The following is a 15238-nucleotide window of genomic DNA, read 5'->3' as shown; positions in this document are numbered from 1 at the left end:
ATTTAGCTTAATTAAGTTTAAAGTTTAAGTTTATTACGTTTTTCGTGATACATAAAATTTCTTAAGAGGATATGATAGGACAATTTATTTTTGACAATGGGTAAAGTTAAAAAAGCATATTGTTCAAAGAAAAAGTTATCAGTAGAGTATTAGCGGCGAAGTAATAATCTAAGTTTTTTAAAAAAAATCTTTTTTCAAGTGAACGCCAGTTCTTTTATTAGCGAAATGCACATATTTTAAAATACAAACATTTCACCTATTAAAAGATACATATAATAAAAAAACTAAACCATATTTTTCTATAGATCGACTTCTTTATTTACCAAATTAATTTTTTTTATTTATAACACAAGAAGTTTATTAAAAGTATTGTTTGTAATAAAACAATGAGAAATTTTCAAATTCAGTCAATAAAAAAACAATATTAATTATTATAATATGATATGGGAATCGTTTCTATACTAGTAAGCTTTTTATTTTATACTTTAGGAGAAATTAATATATATAGACTTTGTTTGTGAACTTATTTATTTCTCCTTTGGAGCTGTTTCATAAAAACTTATTTGCTGTCAGTCAGTCATTCAGGAAGAGAGCAAGAAAAATAAAAATCATCAAATAAACGTTAAAATAATATATATATATATATTTATATTTATTATATATATATATATATTCTTACACACACACATTATATTTCCTTTTTCCTTTATTTTTTTTTTAAAAAAAAAATAGTTTTTCTTTTCCTTTAAAGGAATAAAATTTGAAACATATTTTTTTTTATCAATAACTTCGGAATAAATAAAATAAGAAAAAATGTCGACAGCAACATCATCAAGAATGACTTCAACAATTCCACAAAATTCTCCTTATCCACAAAACGCTGGATTTCCACAAAATACGTATCCACAAAATTCATTTTCATCATATTCACAAATCCCAAGAAATCTACCGCATCAACAAAATCAATATCATCAATCCGTTATGCAAGTTCAAGAACATTCATCATCATCATCATCCTATTCATCATCTTCTCCCTCAACTTCATCACCAGCATCAGCATCATTTCCATTAAGCGCACTTCCACCTTCATTCGAACATAGTCATTTAATAGACGGCATTCCTGTAACATACATTCTCGAAAAATTACATTTATTAGGTCCAACTTATTATAATGATAAAAAAACTGCTTATGCTGAACTTCATATTGATTCTCTTCCTAATACTTTTTTCGTTCATAAAGAATATCTTATACTTCAATCAATCTTTTTTCGTCAAATATTTGAAAGAGTAAAAATTGGTGATTGTATAACAATCACTCTTCCTACCGCTCCTGAAACTTTTCAACCTATATTGGAATATTTATATACTGGTGATGAAGACAAATGGTATGATACTATGACTATAGAGAATTGGTCAAATATTTATAAGAATGTCCAATTTCTTGGATTATGTTCTGAAGCTAAAGCTGTTTGTATGACTTTCTATGAAAATGAAATTGAACCTACTTTACATGATGAAACTGATTGGTACACGCCACATATTAATGTGGCTAAGTAACTATCTCTATTTTACTTTATTTTTATAATTAGTTATTAGTTTGTACAGATTATTTTAATTTTATGTATATTACAATCTTTAATTTCTTACTTATTCAAAAAAAAAAAAAATGTAATTTATTTGACAAAAATCTAATAAAATTTTTTAAAAAAAAATTTTTTTTTTAATTTATAATGCTGCGGCGTATGAAACTACCTTGTGTAACATATTTTAATATAAAATTGATGATTCTAAAACTTTCCCCATTTTCCGTTTCTTTTTTTAAATATGCTTACCTTCGTTTTTATCTTATCATTATTGATTCTTTTACTTTTCTTAATGAGATTATATAAAGTATTACCACTACATAAAGATAAAATTACTCGATCTATACATCTTCCTAAACCACCATTTAAAACTTGTATAGTATTAGGATCCGGTAAATTTTCAATCTCTCTTTGATAATCTTTTCTTTTTTTCATCTTAATTAATTTACGTTTAATTTATAGGAGGTCATACAATGGAAATGTTACAATTGGCGGAAGGATTGGATTTTCAAAAAATTTATCGACCAAGAATATATGTTATTGCAAATAATGATCATTTAAGCTTAGAAAAAGTTCATGAATTCGAAAATAGAAAAACTGGTGATAAAAGTAATAAATATGTAACTTACGCATATTTCAAATATATCTTGTTTTTCTATATAATTATATATAAACTAACTAACTAAGCACATTATTTATTTTAAATGAAATTCAATATAAGTATAAAGTTCATAAAATACCAAGAAGTAGACTAGTAGGACAATCATGGTTAACGACTCCGTTCAGTATTTTTAAAGCATTATTAGCAAGTATAAACTTAATATTTGAAAGAGATTCACCTGATCTAGTAAGAAATTCAAGTATAAAAATTTTTATTGATTAATTTGAAATTTTACTTATTCTTTTTTTTTATTAATAGATAATATGTAATGGACCAGGAAGTTGTATTCCTGTTTGTGTTATTTCTTATCTTCCAAGAGTAAGCTACAAATATTGAATTAAATATTTATTATAAATAATATATTATTTAAACCTATTATTCTTTTTTTTAATTAGATAATGGGACTAAAGTGGATAAAATTAATTTACGTGGAATCATTTGCTAGAGTTAAAACATTATCATTAACAGGAAAATTATTATATAGATTTGTGGATAGATTTTTGGTACAATGGATTTATCTTATAGAAAAATATCCTAGAGCTGAGTATATAGATATTTACCGGTTGAATGATGACAAATCGGGAATTAGTGATCATTCAGCATCCACTGAATGACTTCAAATGATGGGCAGTCATTCGGGATAATCAAATAGTTATTATTTGGCATACAATTCGATTTGATGTTTAAATTTACAAACTGATTGATAATTTATTAAATACTAGTATATCATTCAGTATACAATTCAGTATGCCGATTGACATTATTTATAATCTGATTTATTATAAATTAAAACCAGTATATTACCAAGTGAATCAAATATTCAAAATTTATATTTATACAATAATATTATTATTCCTTACTATACATTTATTATAATAAATTTTTATTAAAATTAAATTAAAACAAACTTACGCACTATCTAGCTATTGTTTTCATTATCATCATTTGATTTTTCTTGGCAATTATCTACAAATATTCTTGTATAAATTAATTATTTATACAAGTTTACACAAATTGACTGATCTCACAAAAACTATAGCCTAAACTAAACAAGTTGTACTAATTAAAATTGCTCAGCACCATTGAAAATGGCCAGAAAAAAGAATTTGAATAATACTATTTTTTTTAGTAGAGAAATTTTGTGAAATAAAAACAAATCAAAAAACTTATAAAAATATAAGTGAATTATATACTACTTTAGTGTAAAGTATAATTATTAAATTAATAGAATCAGCTCAGTTAAACTATTAATAATATAGAATAAAAGTTAGAGTAACAAATAAAAAAATATAATTTTTAAATATTAATTAAAAGAAATGTAATTTTTAAAAAATAATTATTTATAGAATTAGGCATTTCAAAAAAACAGCTTTTTCTAATTTTAAATTAATACATGATAAATTTGTTTTAAACATACATCTATATCTAATATTAAGTTAATAACTAAATACATGCAGCAAAAAAATATATACAAAGATTTATTATTAGTAAAAATCCAATAATTTACTTTTTGAATAAGAAATTTATTTAAAATAATATAATTTTAAGTAGGCCATTAATATAATTAATTGATTAGCAAAATTTTTATAAAATTCCTCAAATACTTTTATATAATAGATTATCTAATATAGGTATTTGTTATATATTCTTTATATTAGCAAACAATACATTAGCAATTCAAATTTTAATTTATTAGAAAAAATACATTATAAAATTAAATTATTCAACTAGTTAATAAAAATGGAAAATTTTAACTGAAAAAGTTAATTTTTATATACAAATCCAAAAAAAATATAAAGATTGCATTAAAAAAATTTTTGATAAAAAATATATAATAGATTTAAAATCTTATGTATAAAAGTTACTTATATAATTTTTCAAATTAAATAAAATTTTACAATTTTGAAATATAAAAATCTTTAATATAATTAATATTTTTTTATTAAATTAATAAATTTAAATAAAAAATAAATTATTTAAAATAATATAAATTTAAAATAAACTTTTTAAATATAATAATTGTATATTATTATACAGACGTACTTACCGTATTTTTCCAATATTAAGCACCACTTTTTTGCAGGAATTTTGTGCGAAAAGTTTAGGGGTGTTTAATTTCGACAGTTTAGAAAAATGCCTTTTAAACGTCTTTAAATTAATTTAAAATTCATTTAAAAAAATTTTGCAAAAAAAAAGTTTCAGTAGTTAAATTCTTTTATTTGTAAATATATTTTTCAATAATAATGTAATTTTGTAATTTTTGTTTTTTTCGATAATATAATAAAATCAATAAGTAGTCGGAGAGGTGCTTATTTTCAGTTTATGCTTGATATCATGCAAAGTAAGGGAGTGCTTAATTTCAGGGAGATGCTTAATATTGGAAAAATATGGTAATAATAGTATAATGTAATATAAAATATTACATCAGATCATTATTAAGTACCTATTATATAAGCCTAATAAAACAATTATTTGACATATAGTCAATGGAAACAATATCAATACATTGAATATATTACAAGTAATATAATGCAGACAAATACTATCTGATTAATAGGCTAAAATAATTAAATTTCAGTAAAATAAACTGCAAAAGAGTTCAAATTAAATCTTTTACTTGAACTAACTTTATAATGCTGACCTGAATTAATACTAGTGTAGCTAAAATATTAGTACATCTTAATATATGTTATTATAAAGAAATTAAGAAAAAGTATCAGTATATGTTACATTGCAAAATTATATACAATATCGATATAATATAATTTTTTTATTATACATGAAATAGGATAATAAAAATTTATTAGTACAGAAAATTATCAGTATACCAGGAATCGGTACATAAAGGTTTGACTATATATAATTTCATAATTGTAACATTATAGAATCCTATTTATTTCTAAAATAAATTACCCCAAATCTTAAGATAAGGTTTATATATTTATATATAAAATTTGTTAAAAATCCTACTATAAAAGAAAAATTTATGTTATATTATTATAATTTTTTTTTTTTTAGTTAAATAATTAATAGAATTTAAGTAAATCCTAAAGTAAAGTTTCATATAAAAGTTAAAATTTTCTACAATAATATTTATTAATAGAAAGTAAAATTCTAGTACTATTGTACTTTACATATATTTACGATAAAAATATGATTAGTGAAATTACCGAGTAAATTTTACCAATTATATTACTTATTGTAAATATTAGTATGAAAATTATTAAATACAATAATTTATAAATTTTTATATTTTAATAAAAGAGTTGATTACCCTTAGTGCAATTATATTGAGATTATAGATTTAATTTTACTAATCACAGAAATTATAAAAATTTTACTGTAGATACTACCACCAATAGCATAAAAGTATAGGGATTAGTATAGAAGAATTGTATTATAGTGAATTAGTATATACTGGTTAATGATATATTTCATGATATTCTCTTAATGTTTCTTAAAAAATCATTATGAATCCTATTATCCTGTTTGAATGGTCACTATTAGCATACCATTTGGATAAGTTTTTGTTTTGATAGTCATTTTACAATACCATTAAGGATGTAATGAACTTACTGCGAGAATTCATTATACTAAATGGAGTTTATAAATGGTAAAATCTCAAGTGTAATATCTTAGTAGTAGTTTACCTTTTAATAGGTTTAGATTGATTGAGATATTTGTAAACTAACAAATATATAAGATTCTAAAGTAAAGTTCAATTTTTCAATGAATTTGATATACTGGTAGTGAACCTTAGATGGCTAAGTAAATCACTTTTAATATAAGGGAATTCAATACCTTTAGCAGCATATTATCCTAGTAGTCATTACTATTACTATTAGAAGATTTACAGCTGTGATAAGCTGAAATAATAATTGCAGCTTATAATAGACTTTGAATGAACCATATCAGTAATTCTAGTATTGTAGTATTTCTAAGTTAACCACTATAAAAGGATTTTTAGATGTTCACTCCATTATATCTGCTGTATATGTTCTACACTTTTTTAATCATATAAATGGATTGTATTATAGTTATGAACTCTACTACTACTGAATAATTTAAAAGATACTAAATTAAGTTGTTCTTATCCAGTATATATGGTATATATCATAGGATATAGGAGAATTCTACTTACTTATAAAATAGATCATCTCTAGACTTAAGATAAAAATTATATATAAAATTCTTTGCAGATCTATATAAAGCCATACAAACTTGATTTTATAGTTTTTATAATATAAAAATTTCATCAATAACCCGGCAACCCAGCTTTTAATTTTTTTTTTCAAGAATTTTATATGCAAAATTTTTTTCAATTTTTAAAAAATTCTCACCTGATATAGTAATAATATAAAAAAATTTTTTTTAAGATTTAACAAAACTGACCCAGCCGGACTATGAAAACTATTTTTACCACTTTGTGTCGCCTAAAAGAAAATTTTATGTTATATTATTATGATTTTTTTTCTTTTTAACTAATTAATTAATAGAATTTAAGGAAAAGTAATAAAAGGTTAATTTTCTATGTGACTTTTATTATAAGTAAGTGGGACTCTAATATAGAAAATGTTATTCCATCCAAGACTTAAAAAGTGTAAATAGTTGGGTTTAACTATTGATCAACAGTTCTAATGCCTAAACATAACTGCTTAAATAATCAGTATTTTAATTAAAAAATATTCTTAAAATAAAAAAATAAATAAAAAAAAAATTATATTTTAATAAAAATTTATATATAATAATTTTATAAGATACTCATGAGATATATCTACCTTTGCATTTAGTACATTGATAAAAAATACCTGCTCCTTTTAAAGGTAATTTTTTTTAAAAAAATAAGTAATTATTATTATAATTAAAAATCTATGGAAATCTATAAAAAATGTAATTTTAATATTTTGTTATTTAATTTTAAATGTCTAAACTATTTGGTTTTATTAAATAATTCAATTTAGTATTATTAATACTACATATAAATAGTATGTAAAAATATTATATTTTGAATAATAAGATGCATTTTAAATTATAAAACATATTTTAATAAAAAAAAAAGATAATTGATTATTTAAAATTTATTGTTTATAATAAATTTTTATTATTTATTATTTTTCTTAAAAATATTTAATTATAATAATACTATAAAATTACAATTTTAATCCAAATTATAAAAAATTTTAACTAATAAAATTATACTTATTAGTGCAATTTATTTCAAATTGGAGTTATTTATATGAAAATTATTCAATTTTAAAAGTTATTAATAACTTTTTTATTTAAAAATCTGACTGGTAGTTTAATAATACTTGTTTCAAAAATAAAGTTACTGGTTTAGATTTGTAAAATTTTAAATTTTTAAAGTTCTAAAAGTTTTTAATTATCTTAATTTTATTGTTAAATATAAACTTTTAGTATCATAATTATAATAAATTAATGAATTTTGCTTAAAAAAAATAAATAATTTAATTTATATTATCTTTAATTGGTTAATATCAAATTCAGATTAAATTAGAATAAAATAAAATGGCTAAGTAAGTTCCCATAATAATAAAATTTTCCCATCTGGGAAATCCTAAAAGCACGTGTAAAAAAAATTTCTGCATAAATCTTAAATTTTATATCAAATATAATAAATAATTTAATATTAAATGATATAATAACAGATAATAAACCTTTGTTTTAGAATGTTTAGTTTAGTATAAAGTGAATTCATTATATACTGAACTAGTTTTTGTTCTAGGTAATTTAGGCTAAATTTGTAGTACTAGCCAGAATTATAATTTTGCTTAACATAAATTTTCTAGAATTAATATATAGTCACATGACTATTTGTAGAAAATATACTGGATTGGCATTTTTTATGAAAATTTAGTATAACTAGAGTAATTAATTATAAAAAAATTCAGGAAACTTTGGTTCAGTATAACAAATTTATGTTATGGTATTACCACCCAATAGAATAAGGGATAAATCGGTGAAATCAACTTTATCAAGGCGATAAATATATAAAGTTTCGATGCCAATAGAATTAAAACAATAGTGATCGTAAATTTACGTTTATATGTAACAAGTAGATTATTGTTATTATTTCTGGAAATAATGGAATTGAAGTTGTATCTTTGAGGAAGGAGAGAGAATTAGAAATAAGAGGTACAAGTAAGAGATACAAGTATAAATATTTAATAATGAAAAATTTTACCGAATTTTATTTATATTAAATATTTTACTTCACAAAATATTATTATCTTAAAATAATTTCACGAAGATAAATAAACTATAATTTTGTATAATATTAGAAACTTATTAATGTAATTGTGAAGTAAATTCCTTTATTGACATGAGAAATATTGCAAATAAATCTAAATTCTTTAATCATACAAGCTTCACAATTCATTTCCTATAGTTACCCAGTAATCTCTCAAATTATTTTTACGTCCAAATATCTCCAAATAATTTCCTAAAAAATGCATATTGTATAAATAATGAAGAAAAAGAAGTTTCTAATGGATAATAAACGTTACCATTTGGGACCAACTCTTCAATCATTTCATATAATTCTTCGGGTTTTTGACTTTGTCCTCGTCGTTCTGAAAATATCACATCCGAAGAAATCGAATGATTACATCCCGGAGGGTCTTCTCCCTATTAAAATGGTTCAACAAAATTAATCAATAAAATAAGAGTAAAACACATAGAAATCTCTTACCTTTCTTCCCATTAAACATGTTTCCTTCGCGTGTTGTAGATAAAATCCATGTCCTTTGGCCATTCTTCTATTCACCGTTTGCTTAACCCATGTGATGTCATCGCAGTACCTAAATTTAGAAATAACGTGACAAAGTGAATCACAAATAAAAAAATTAAATCACATTCTCAACTTACGTGTAGCCCCATTTTTTCATCATTTCGAATGCCTTAGAATATTTATTATTAATGACCCAGATAAACAAGAATCCATTTTTCTGTAATTTAGGAATTGGCAATTCTTCGATACAAACATCCGGTAATTGTTGATAGGCTATAGCTACCTTTATAAAATACATATATACAAAAGAAAAAAAAATAAAAGATAATAACTTTGTTTGGTGAGAACAATTACACGAACCTTTAAAATCCGTCATTCACTTGATGCTATAAGAAAGAATGATAAGAGAATTCATATAATACTCTACACCGCGTGTTGGAGCATGTGTCGCTAATTGCCATGGTGGATCCATTAAAATTACATCAAATTGACATTCTTTAGCAAATTCCTATTTGTGGACGAGAATTAGTTATAGAAAACGCGTAAAAGAGAATTCTAAAATTTTGAATATCTTGTATTTTGGTACTTACGTCCCATTCAAATGTTAATACATCAGCTTTAATAGGTACGCACCATTCCGGAGCTTCAAAATCTTCCCAACAAATCTCTGTAATTATATAAAATTAGTATAGATATATTGTAAATTCTAACGTTAATCATTTCAAAATTCTAAATCAATAAAGTCAAAATGCTTAAAAATTCATACCTTCGGCAATTTCTTTCTTTAATTCATTCTTTTTTGTTTCTTTATCTTCTTCATTAACACCATTACTTCTACTTCTATTTTTTGTAATTGCTTCTAAATTCGTAATTTCTTCTATTAATTCATCAATTTGTAGTTTTAATTCTGTTTCCTTCTCTAAAAGAATTATTAACCTTGCGTCTAACGAGGAGTCTTTTGATAAATTATTAGAAGAATGGTTAGTAGTACAACCAGCTTCAAAAGGGTATGCAAAACAAGTTTCGTTGTTAGCAGCTATTGGTGACGTTAATGTTTCGTTTTTTGACATGGTCAATATGGTCAATAAAGTCAGTCACGTAAAAATTAATGCAAGATCTTTTTGGGAAAGATCACTTTTATATGTTTAACACGACATCACGTGCAAAATTATGTTAGACACAAATTTCACGTGATTACAGATTTTTTAAAAAAAATGCTCACCGATCTAAAATACTCTTTTCTGCTCAACTATGTCAACAACTTTACAAACCACTAATTTTTATAGAGGGCCTCATGCAAGTATTTCAAAAATACTTCTAAATTCTTCATCATCTCTTTCATTTATTAAGGATATTTTAAAAGATTTTATTTCTTCTGAAAATGAAATTGATAAAGAGTATACTTTTAATAAAGGATTGGCAATATTTTATATGTTGCAGTACACAAGTAATAAAAAACTTAATGATAATCGACTTTGGAAAAGTGATAAAGTTGAATGGGTTAGAGCTTTACTGAGTGTATTTGAATATGAAAATAATTTCTTAGGATTTGTTGGTTTGGCTGGTTTCTTGTAATTATAAAATTATGTTAAATTGGATTATTTTGTGTGAATAGTGGCCATCAGCTACCAGTTGATTTATAAGCAAGACTTGAAAATAAACAATATTTTATTTTATTTTTTTATTAAAAAAATTCATAGGAATGGGTATCAACTTTTGAAATCAAATAAAAAAAGAAAAAAAATCGGTGAACTTATCTCTGAAGTAGAAAATGCTTTTCTGAAAAGTATTGATTCTATAGTTGATCAAGTCAATGAAGGTAAAATAATAATTTTTTTTAAAAGATGTACCATAAAATTAAATATGTTAATTATTTTGTCTTTTTAATTTAGATGCAAAGAAAGAAACTATAACATATATATGTGCACAATGTATTTCGTTCATTTCGATAGCACAATTGCGAGAATTAAATTCAAAGGTAATAGATATAAGTTAACTTAATTATGACAAAATTATTAATTTTTGTTTATACTAGACAAGATTGATGCATTTGTTGATGAGTGTTGTGTTGGAAAATCCTCGATTATTTCAAGATGGAAAATTTCTTGATGAAATTGAACAAGATATAACTAAAAATCAGAGTTGGAATGTAAGTGAATATAAATATTTTGGTTTTTTAAAGTTCTTTATTATATAATTATTAATACTATTAAGTAAAAAAAGGCTAAGTCGTTTAAAGTTCTTGAAGAAAAAGTTAACGACATATTTTTCAAGGAGCTATCAAAAATTTCATTGGCAATATCAAAATTAACTCAAATTGTCAACAATAATGATATTTCTTCTTTACTTTTAAGGTATTGTAAATCTATGAAAGAAAATTATTTTATATTTCTTACTGACTTTTTACAAAAAATTTAATTAGGATTAATAAATTTTCCATTAATCTATATAAAACATGGGATGAGTCTCCTACGCTTAGTTTAACAAAAGAAGATTCCTTAGGTAAATATATATAAAAATTTAAATTGCCATATTTTTTAATTTAACTGAAATTATTTTATTATGTAGAACCTGAAAATAAAGAAAATATGAAACTCCTTTGGCAAGTTTTTAAGTTTATTTTATTTACAATTACAATGATATTTAAGTCCATTGCTGATAGATCATTATTTGAGCCACATATTTTTGAAAATCAAGGTAAGTTAAAAATATACAAATATATGTTTTAATATATTTATCTTGTAATTTTAAAGTAAAGTTTATTACTTTGTAGAAAGAATGATGATTTTATTGGCATACTCTTACCTATATTTTATAACATCAAAATTTTCATTATATGGATTTTCAGTATATAAAAAAGTATTTTTTAATATATTAAATCAAATAATTGTAAATAATAATTCAGGAGAAATGATTGATATTATAAAAAATATTGAATTAGATATGAATGTTTATAAACCTCATGAAAAATGTAGAGTCGTTTATTATTTACTTGTTATTGAACAAGTTATTAAAGTATTAGATGATAATTATTTGGAAAATCATATATTACCAGCATTTGACAAGTATCCTTTCTTAAAAATGATTTTATTTTTTCTTAAAAAAAAATTATTCTTAATAATTAAATAATTGGATTTACAGAATTTTGTTGAACAATGATGATGATAATATATTTGAATCAGCAAATGCTGTTATATTATCAATATTTTATAATCAGAAAAGAGTTATTAAAGAATTAAGTTTATATTATTGTAATTATATATTATCAGTAAGTAATATAGGGATTTTTTTTCTTTTTAAAAAAGATAAATACAAATTAATTTATTTTAATTTTGTAGATGTATCCATCAAAAATCGATATTAGACAACTTAGAATTGCTTATACAGCTGTTTTAAAATCATTATCAGATATTGATGATACTTTAGTTTGGTTATGTCTAGATATACTTATAAAAAAAATTGAAAGCATTAGTAATCCTAATACTGGTAATTAATATTTTATAAGAATAACTAGTTTTTTTTTTTAAGAAAATATTAAATATTAAAGATTGTTTATTTTTTTTTATTAGGTTCAATTTCACAAAATACAACAAATAAAGATTTAGAACAACAATTAATAAATCAACAAGAACAAATAAATCAAAAATTAAAAGTATTTGAACAAAAAAAACAAGATGAACAAGAAAATTTAGTTAAAGCAATATTATATTTAAAAAAAGGTCATTTACTTTTAACTTTAATAGATCAAATTAAATCTATTAATTTAATATTTATGGAAAATTTACTAACAAAAATTAAAGAGTTTTTTAAACAAGAAAAAGAAAATGAAATTAAAAGTAATAGCAATATTGGATTATTTGCTTTACAAAAAGTTTTATTTGATGTACTTAGTAATGAAATTGATTATACTAAAAAAAATGTTGGTGTTAATTGGTGGTTAAATGAAGGTAGTAAATTATTGGATTAAATAAAGGGTAAAAATTGTTAACAAAAATTATAAATTTTTGATATTAAATTTTACTTATTCATTATATAAGAGATTGACCATTTTTTTACAATTTACAAATACAGTATAAGTATTACTTATCCCCTGCCATTTACACAATAATAAGTGTTTTATAGTATATTGTGAGTATTTTATTGTTGAATCTTATTTTTCTTTTGCTTGGTTTTTTTTTCATTTTTAAAAGATTTTAAAAAAATAAATTTTTTAAATTTTAAAAAGCTTCTATTATACTTGAAAAATAATATTGAGATTACAAATAAATTAAAAGAAGCAAATCTTTCCGAATTACTCAAATTTTCAAATCAGTCCATTATAGTATAATTAATAGTGCAAAATTTCCTAGAAACGGATAAATAAATATATATAAAATTAGCTACCCAGTAGGTATAACTACTACATTTGCATAATCGTGTAAATGGTGCCGATCAGGGGATAATATGAAATGTCCAATAATTTTATCAGGCGTCATTTATAAATAACTGATACTAAAATTAATATATTGGTATAATTATATTTATTTTAAAGATTAAAAGCAAAAGAATATTTTGATAGGCCATAGTGGGTAAATTCAAACATTCCTACTATTAAGTATTTGTATTTATATTAATAAGATCTTTATATATCTAAATTGGCATAATGTACAGTACATTAGTTGAATCTTATATGTACTGGCTAGAAAGGTATTTTACATGTGAAAAGAAGTTATATCAATATTACATTTCTTTTAATGCTTTTTCATTTACCAATTCGTTTAAATAATTTTAAACTTTATTTCAAACTTTTAACTAATATAAGGTATTCATTAAATATATCCATAAGGTATTTCAATTTCCCAAGATTTTCTTATTACCTCTACACAATCCAAAGAATAAAGATAATCAAAATCATTCAGCACATCATCATTAAGATAACCGTCCATGACTTTTAATAGTTCTAAACTTTGTCTTAATTGACTCCAAATATATAATAAAAGTGGTGGTCTATCAATCCACATCTTTAATAATTTATCCAAATTCTCAATTGATAATAAAGAATTATGGTAATAATTTACTTCATCCAAACATAAAATTGTTAAAGAAAGAGGAGCTTTATCTGCCAACAAATTGAATAATTTGTCTATGTCAGATGTACAATAAAATATTATTTTAAGTCCTTTTAATTTTAAGCTAGAAATCAATAGTTGTTTTAAATCATCTAGTATTGAATCTTGATACCAGATTGTTACGAATTCAAGATTTGGACAATTATTAATGACCGTTTGAATATATTTACGTAAAGATAAAGTCGTAGGCGGAGTATTAATATAATTCCAATGAATCCTAACAAGAGTACCTTCAGTTTTCCCAATGAGATTTGTGTAAACTTCAAATGGTGTCAATTTATTATACTTAATTTCCAACACTTTCAATTTAGGAAAATAAGCCGCATCTGATAATCTTGCATCAATTTCTTCAAATAATTCCAATTCCAATCTTTTCAGATTTATGAAAGAATAGAAAGCATTATATGGAATACATATTTGACCACAAAATCGTACATGCATTAAAGTGTTCGCTTGTATCGCCAATGCTTCTCCGATTCTCTCATTTTGTACTCCTTGACTGTCATCAGATCTCAAATAAACAAATTGTAATTCATGTTGTACTTTTATTAAAGTTGCCAACCCTTCGATATCATCATCACATGTACTAATGTAAAGCCTTTGTATCTTATGACACGTTTTGGAAAGTTCAAAAAAAAATTCTGATGATGTGATGGTATCACAATGTAATTCACACAAATGCGAAAGGCTTGAACTCAAATAAATATTTTCAATTCCACGTGGACAATAAGGGAAATCCAGATGAACTATTTTTGTACATCTGGTCAAAAATAATTTAATGAATTCTTCTTGTAAAAGTTTTGCATGCGACATGCATCGTATTTGTTGTAAATATATATACTGGCAGTACTCAATATAATTAAATAAAGGCGAATGTTGCGTTGGTGGAGAAATATCTATGTTGTTATTCTTGATAAGTTCCTTTGATTCATCTGTTAAACATGAAAAATACGTTCTTGATAGACTAATTATGATATGATCGTTGTACCCGAAATACCAAGTATTTCTCCACAAGATTGGAACAATAATTCTACAGAACAACCGATTTACTAATAGACATGAATATAAAGTTTTGTAATCATCATATATCGATTCAAATATATCCTTGATGCATTCTTTTGGAAGCATTATATGAACA

The 15238-nt window shown here is 22.8% G+C and overlaps 5 protein-coding genes across 6 annotated transcripts; 3 read left to right on the top strand and 2 right to left on the bottom strand.

Moving 5' to 3' along the window:
• Positions 1–539: 539 nt before the first annotated feature.
• Positions 540–1727, top strand: OCT59_027949 (uncharacterized protein). Its single transcript, XM_066146977.1, has one exon. It carries the CDS (start codon positions 814–816, stop codon positions 1555–1557), a length of 744 nt encoding a protein of 247 aa, XP_065993738.1. The 5' UTR covers positions 540–813; the 3' UTR covers positions 1558–1727.
• Positions 1728–1808: 81 nt separating this feature from the next.
• On the top strand, positions 1809–3058 carry OCT59_027948 (uncharacterized protein). The gene is made up of 5 exons (XM_025321288.2): positions 1809–1975; positions 2046–2203; positions 2305–2430; positions 2503–2562; positions 2640–3058. The coding sequence occupies exons 1-5, from the start codon at positions 1825–1827 to the stop codon at positions 2856–2858; spliced, it is 714 nt and encodes a 237-aa protein (XP_025169269.2). The 5' UTR covers positions 1809–1824; the 3' UTR covers positions 2859–3058.
• A 5509-nt stretch (positions 3059–8567) lies between these two features.
• On the bottom strand, positions 8568–10088 carry OCT59_027947 (uncharacterized protein). The gene is made up of 7 exons (XM_025321289.2): positions 9759–10088; positions 9583–9659; positions 9420–9500; positions 9130–9275; positions 8954–9062; positions 8769–8889; positions 8568–8704 (listed from the first exon to the last, which is right to left on the bottom strand). The coding sequence occupies exons 1-7, from the start codon at positions 10060–10062 to the stop codon at positions 8631–8633; spliced, it is 912 nt and encodes a 303-aa protein (XP_025169270.1). The 5' UTR covers positions 10063–10088; the 3' UTR covers positions 8568–8630.
• Positions 10089–10235: 147 nt separating this feature from the next.
• On the top strand, positions 10236–12984 carry OCT59_027946 (uncharacterized protein). 2 transcript variants are annotated; one of them, XM_025327841.2, is made up of 11 exons: positions 10236–10563; positions 10693–10811; positions 10885–10970; positions 11028–11141; positions 11216–11346; positions 11415–11494; positions 11561–11689; positions 11766–12057; positions 12134–12260; positions 12331–12478; positions 12562–12984. In XM_025327841.2, the coding sequence occupies exons 1-11, from the start codon at positions 10244–10246 to the stop codon at positions 12957–12959; spliced, it is 1944 nt and encodes a 647-aa protein (XP_025169271.1). In that variant the 5' UTR covers positions 10236–10243; the 3' UTR covers positions 12960–12984. The 2 variants fall into 2 exon arrangements, with proteins under 2 accessions (XP_025169271.1, XP_065993737.1); XM_066146976.1 differs by having other exon boundaries at positions 10236–10811.
• Positions 12985–13800: 816 nt separating this feature from the next.
• Positions 13801–15228, bottom strand: OCT59_027945 (uncharacterized protein; the record flags this gene model as incomplete). The annotated part of the gene is made up of 1 exon (XM_025321290.2): positions 13801–15228. The coding sequence occupies one exon, from the start codon at positions 15226–15228 to the stop codon at positions 13801–13803; it is 1428 nt and encodes a 475-aa protein (XP_025169272.2).
• Between the last annotated feature and the right edge of the window lie 10 nt (positions 15229–15238).

Source organism: Rhizophagus irregularis, chromosome 8, assembly GCF_026210795.1.
Source record: "Rhizophagus irregularis chromosome 8, complete sequence".
Classification (NCBI taxonomy): Eukaryota; Fungi; Glomeromycota; class Glomeromycetes; order Glomerales; family Glomeraceae; genus Rhizophagus; species Rhizophagus irregularis.
Note: the sequence above shows the minus strand (reverse complement) of the source record. Positions and strands in the feature narration are given on the sequence as shown.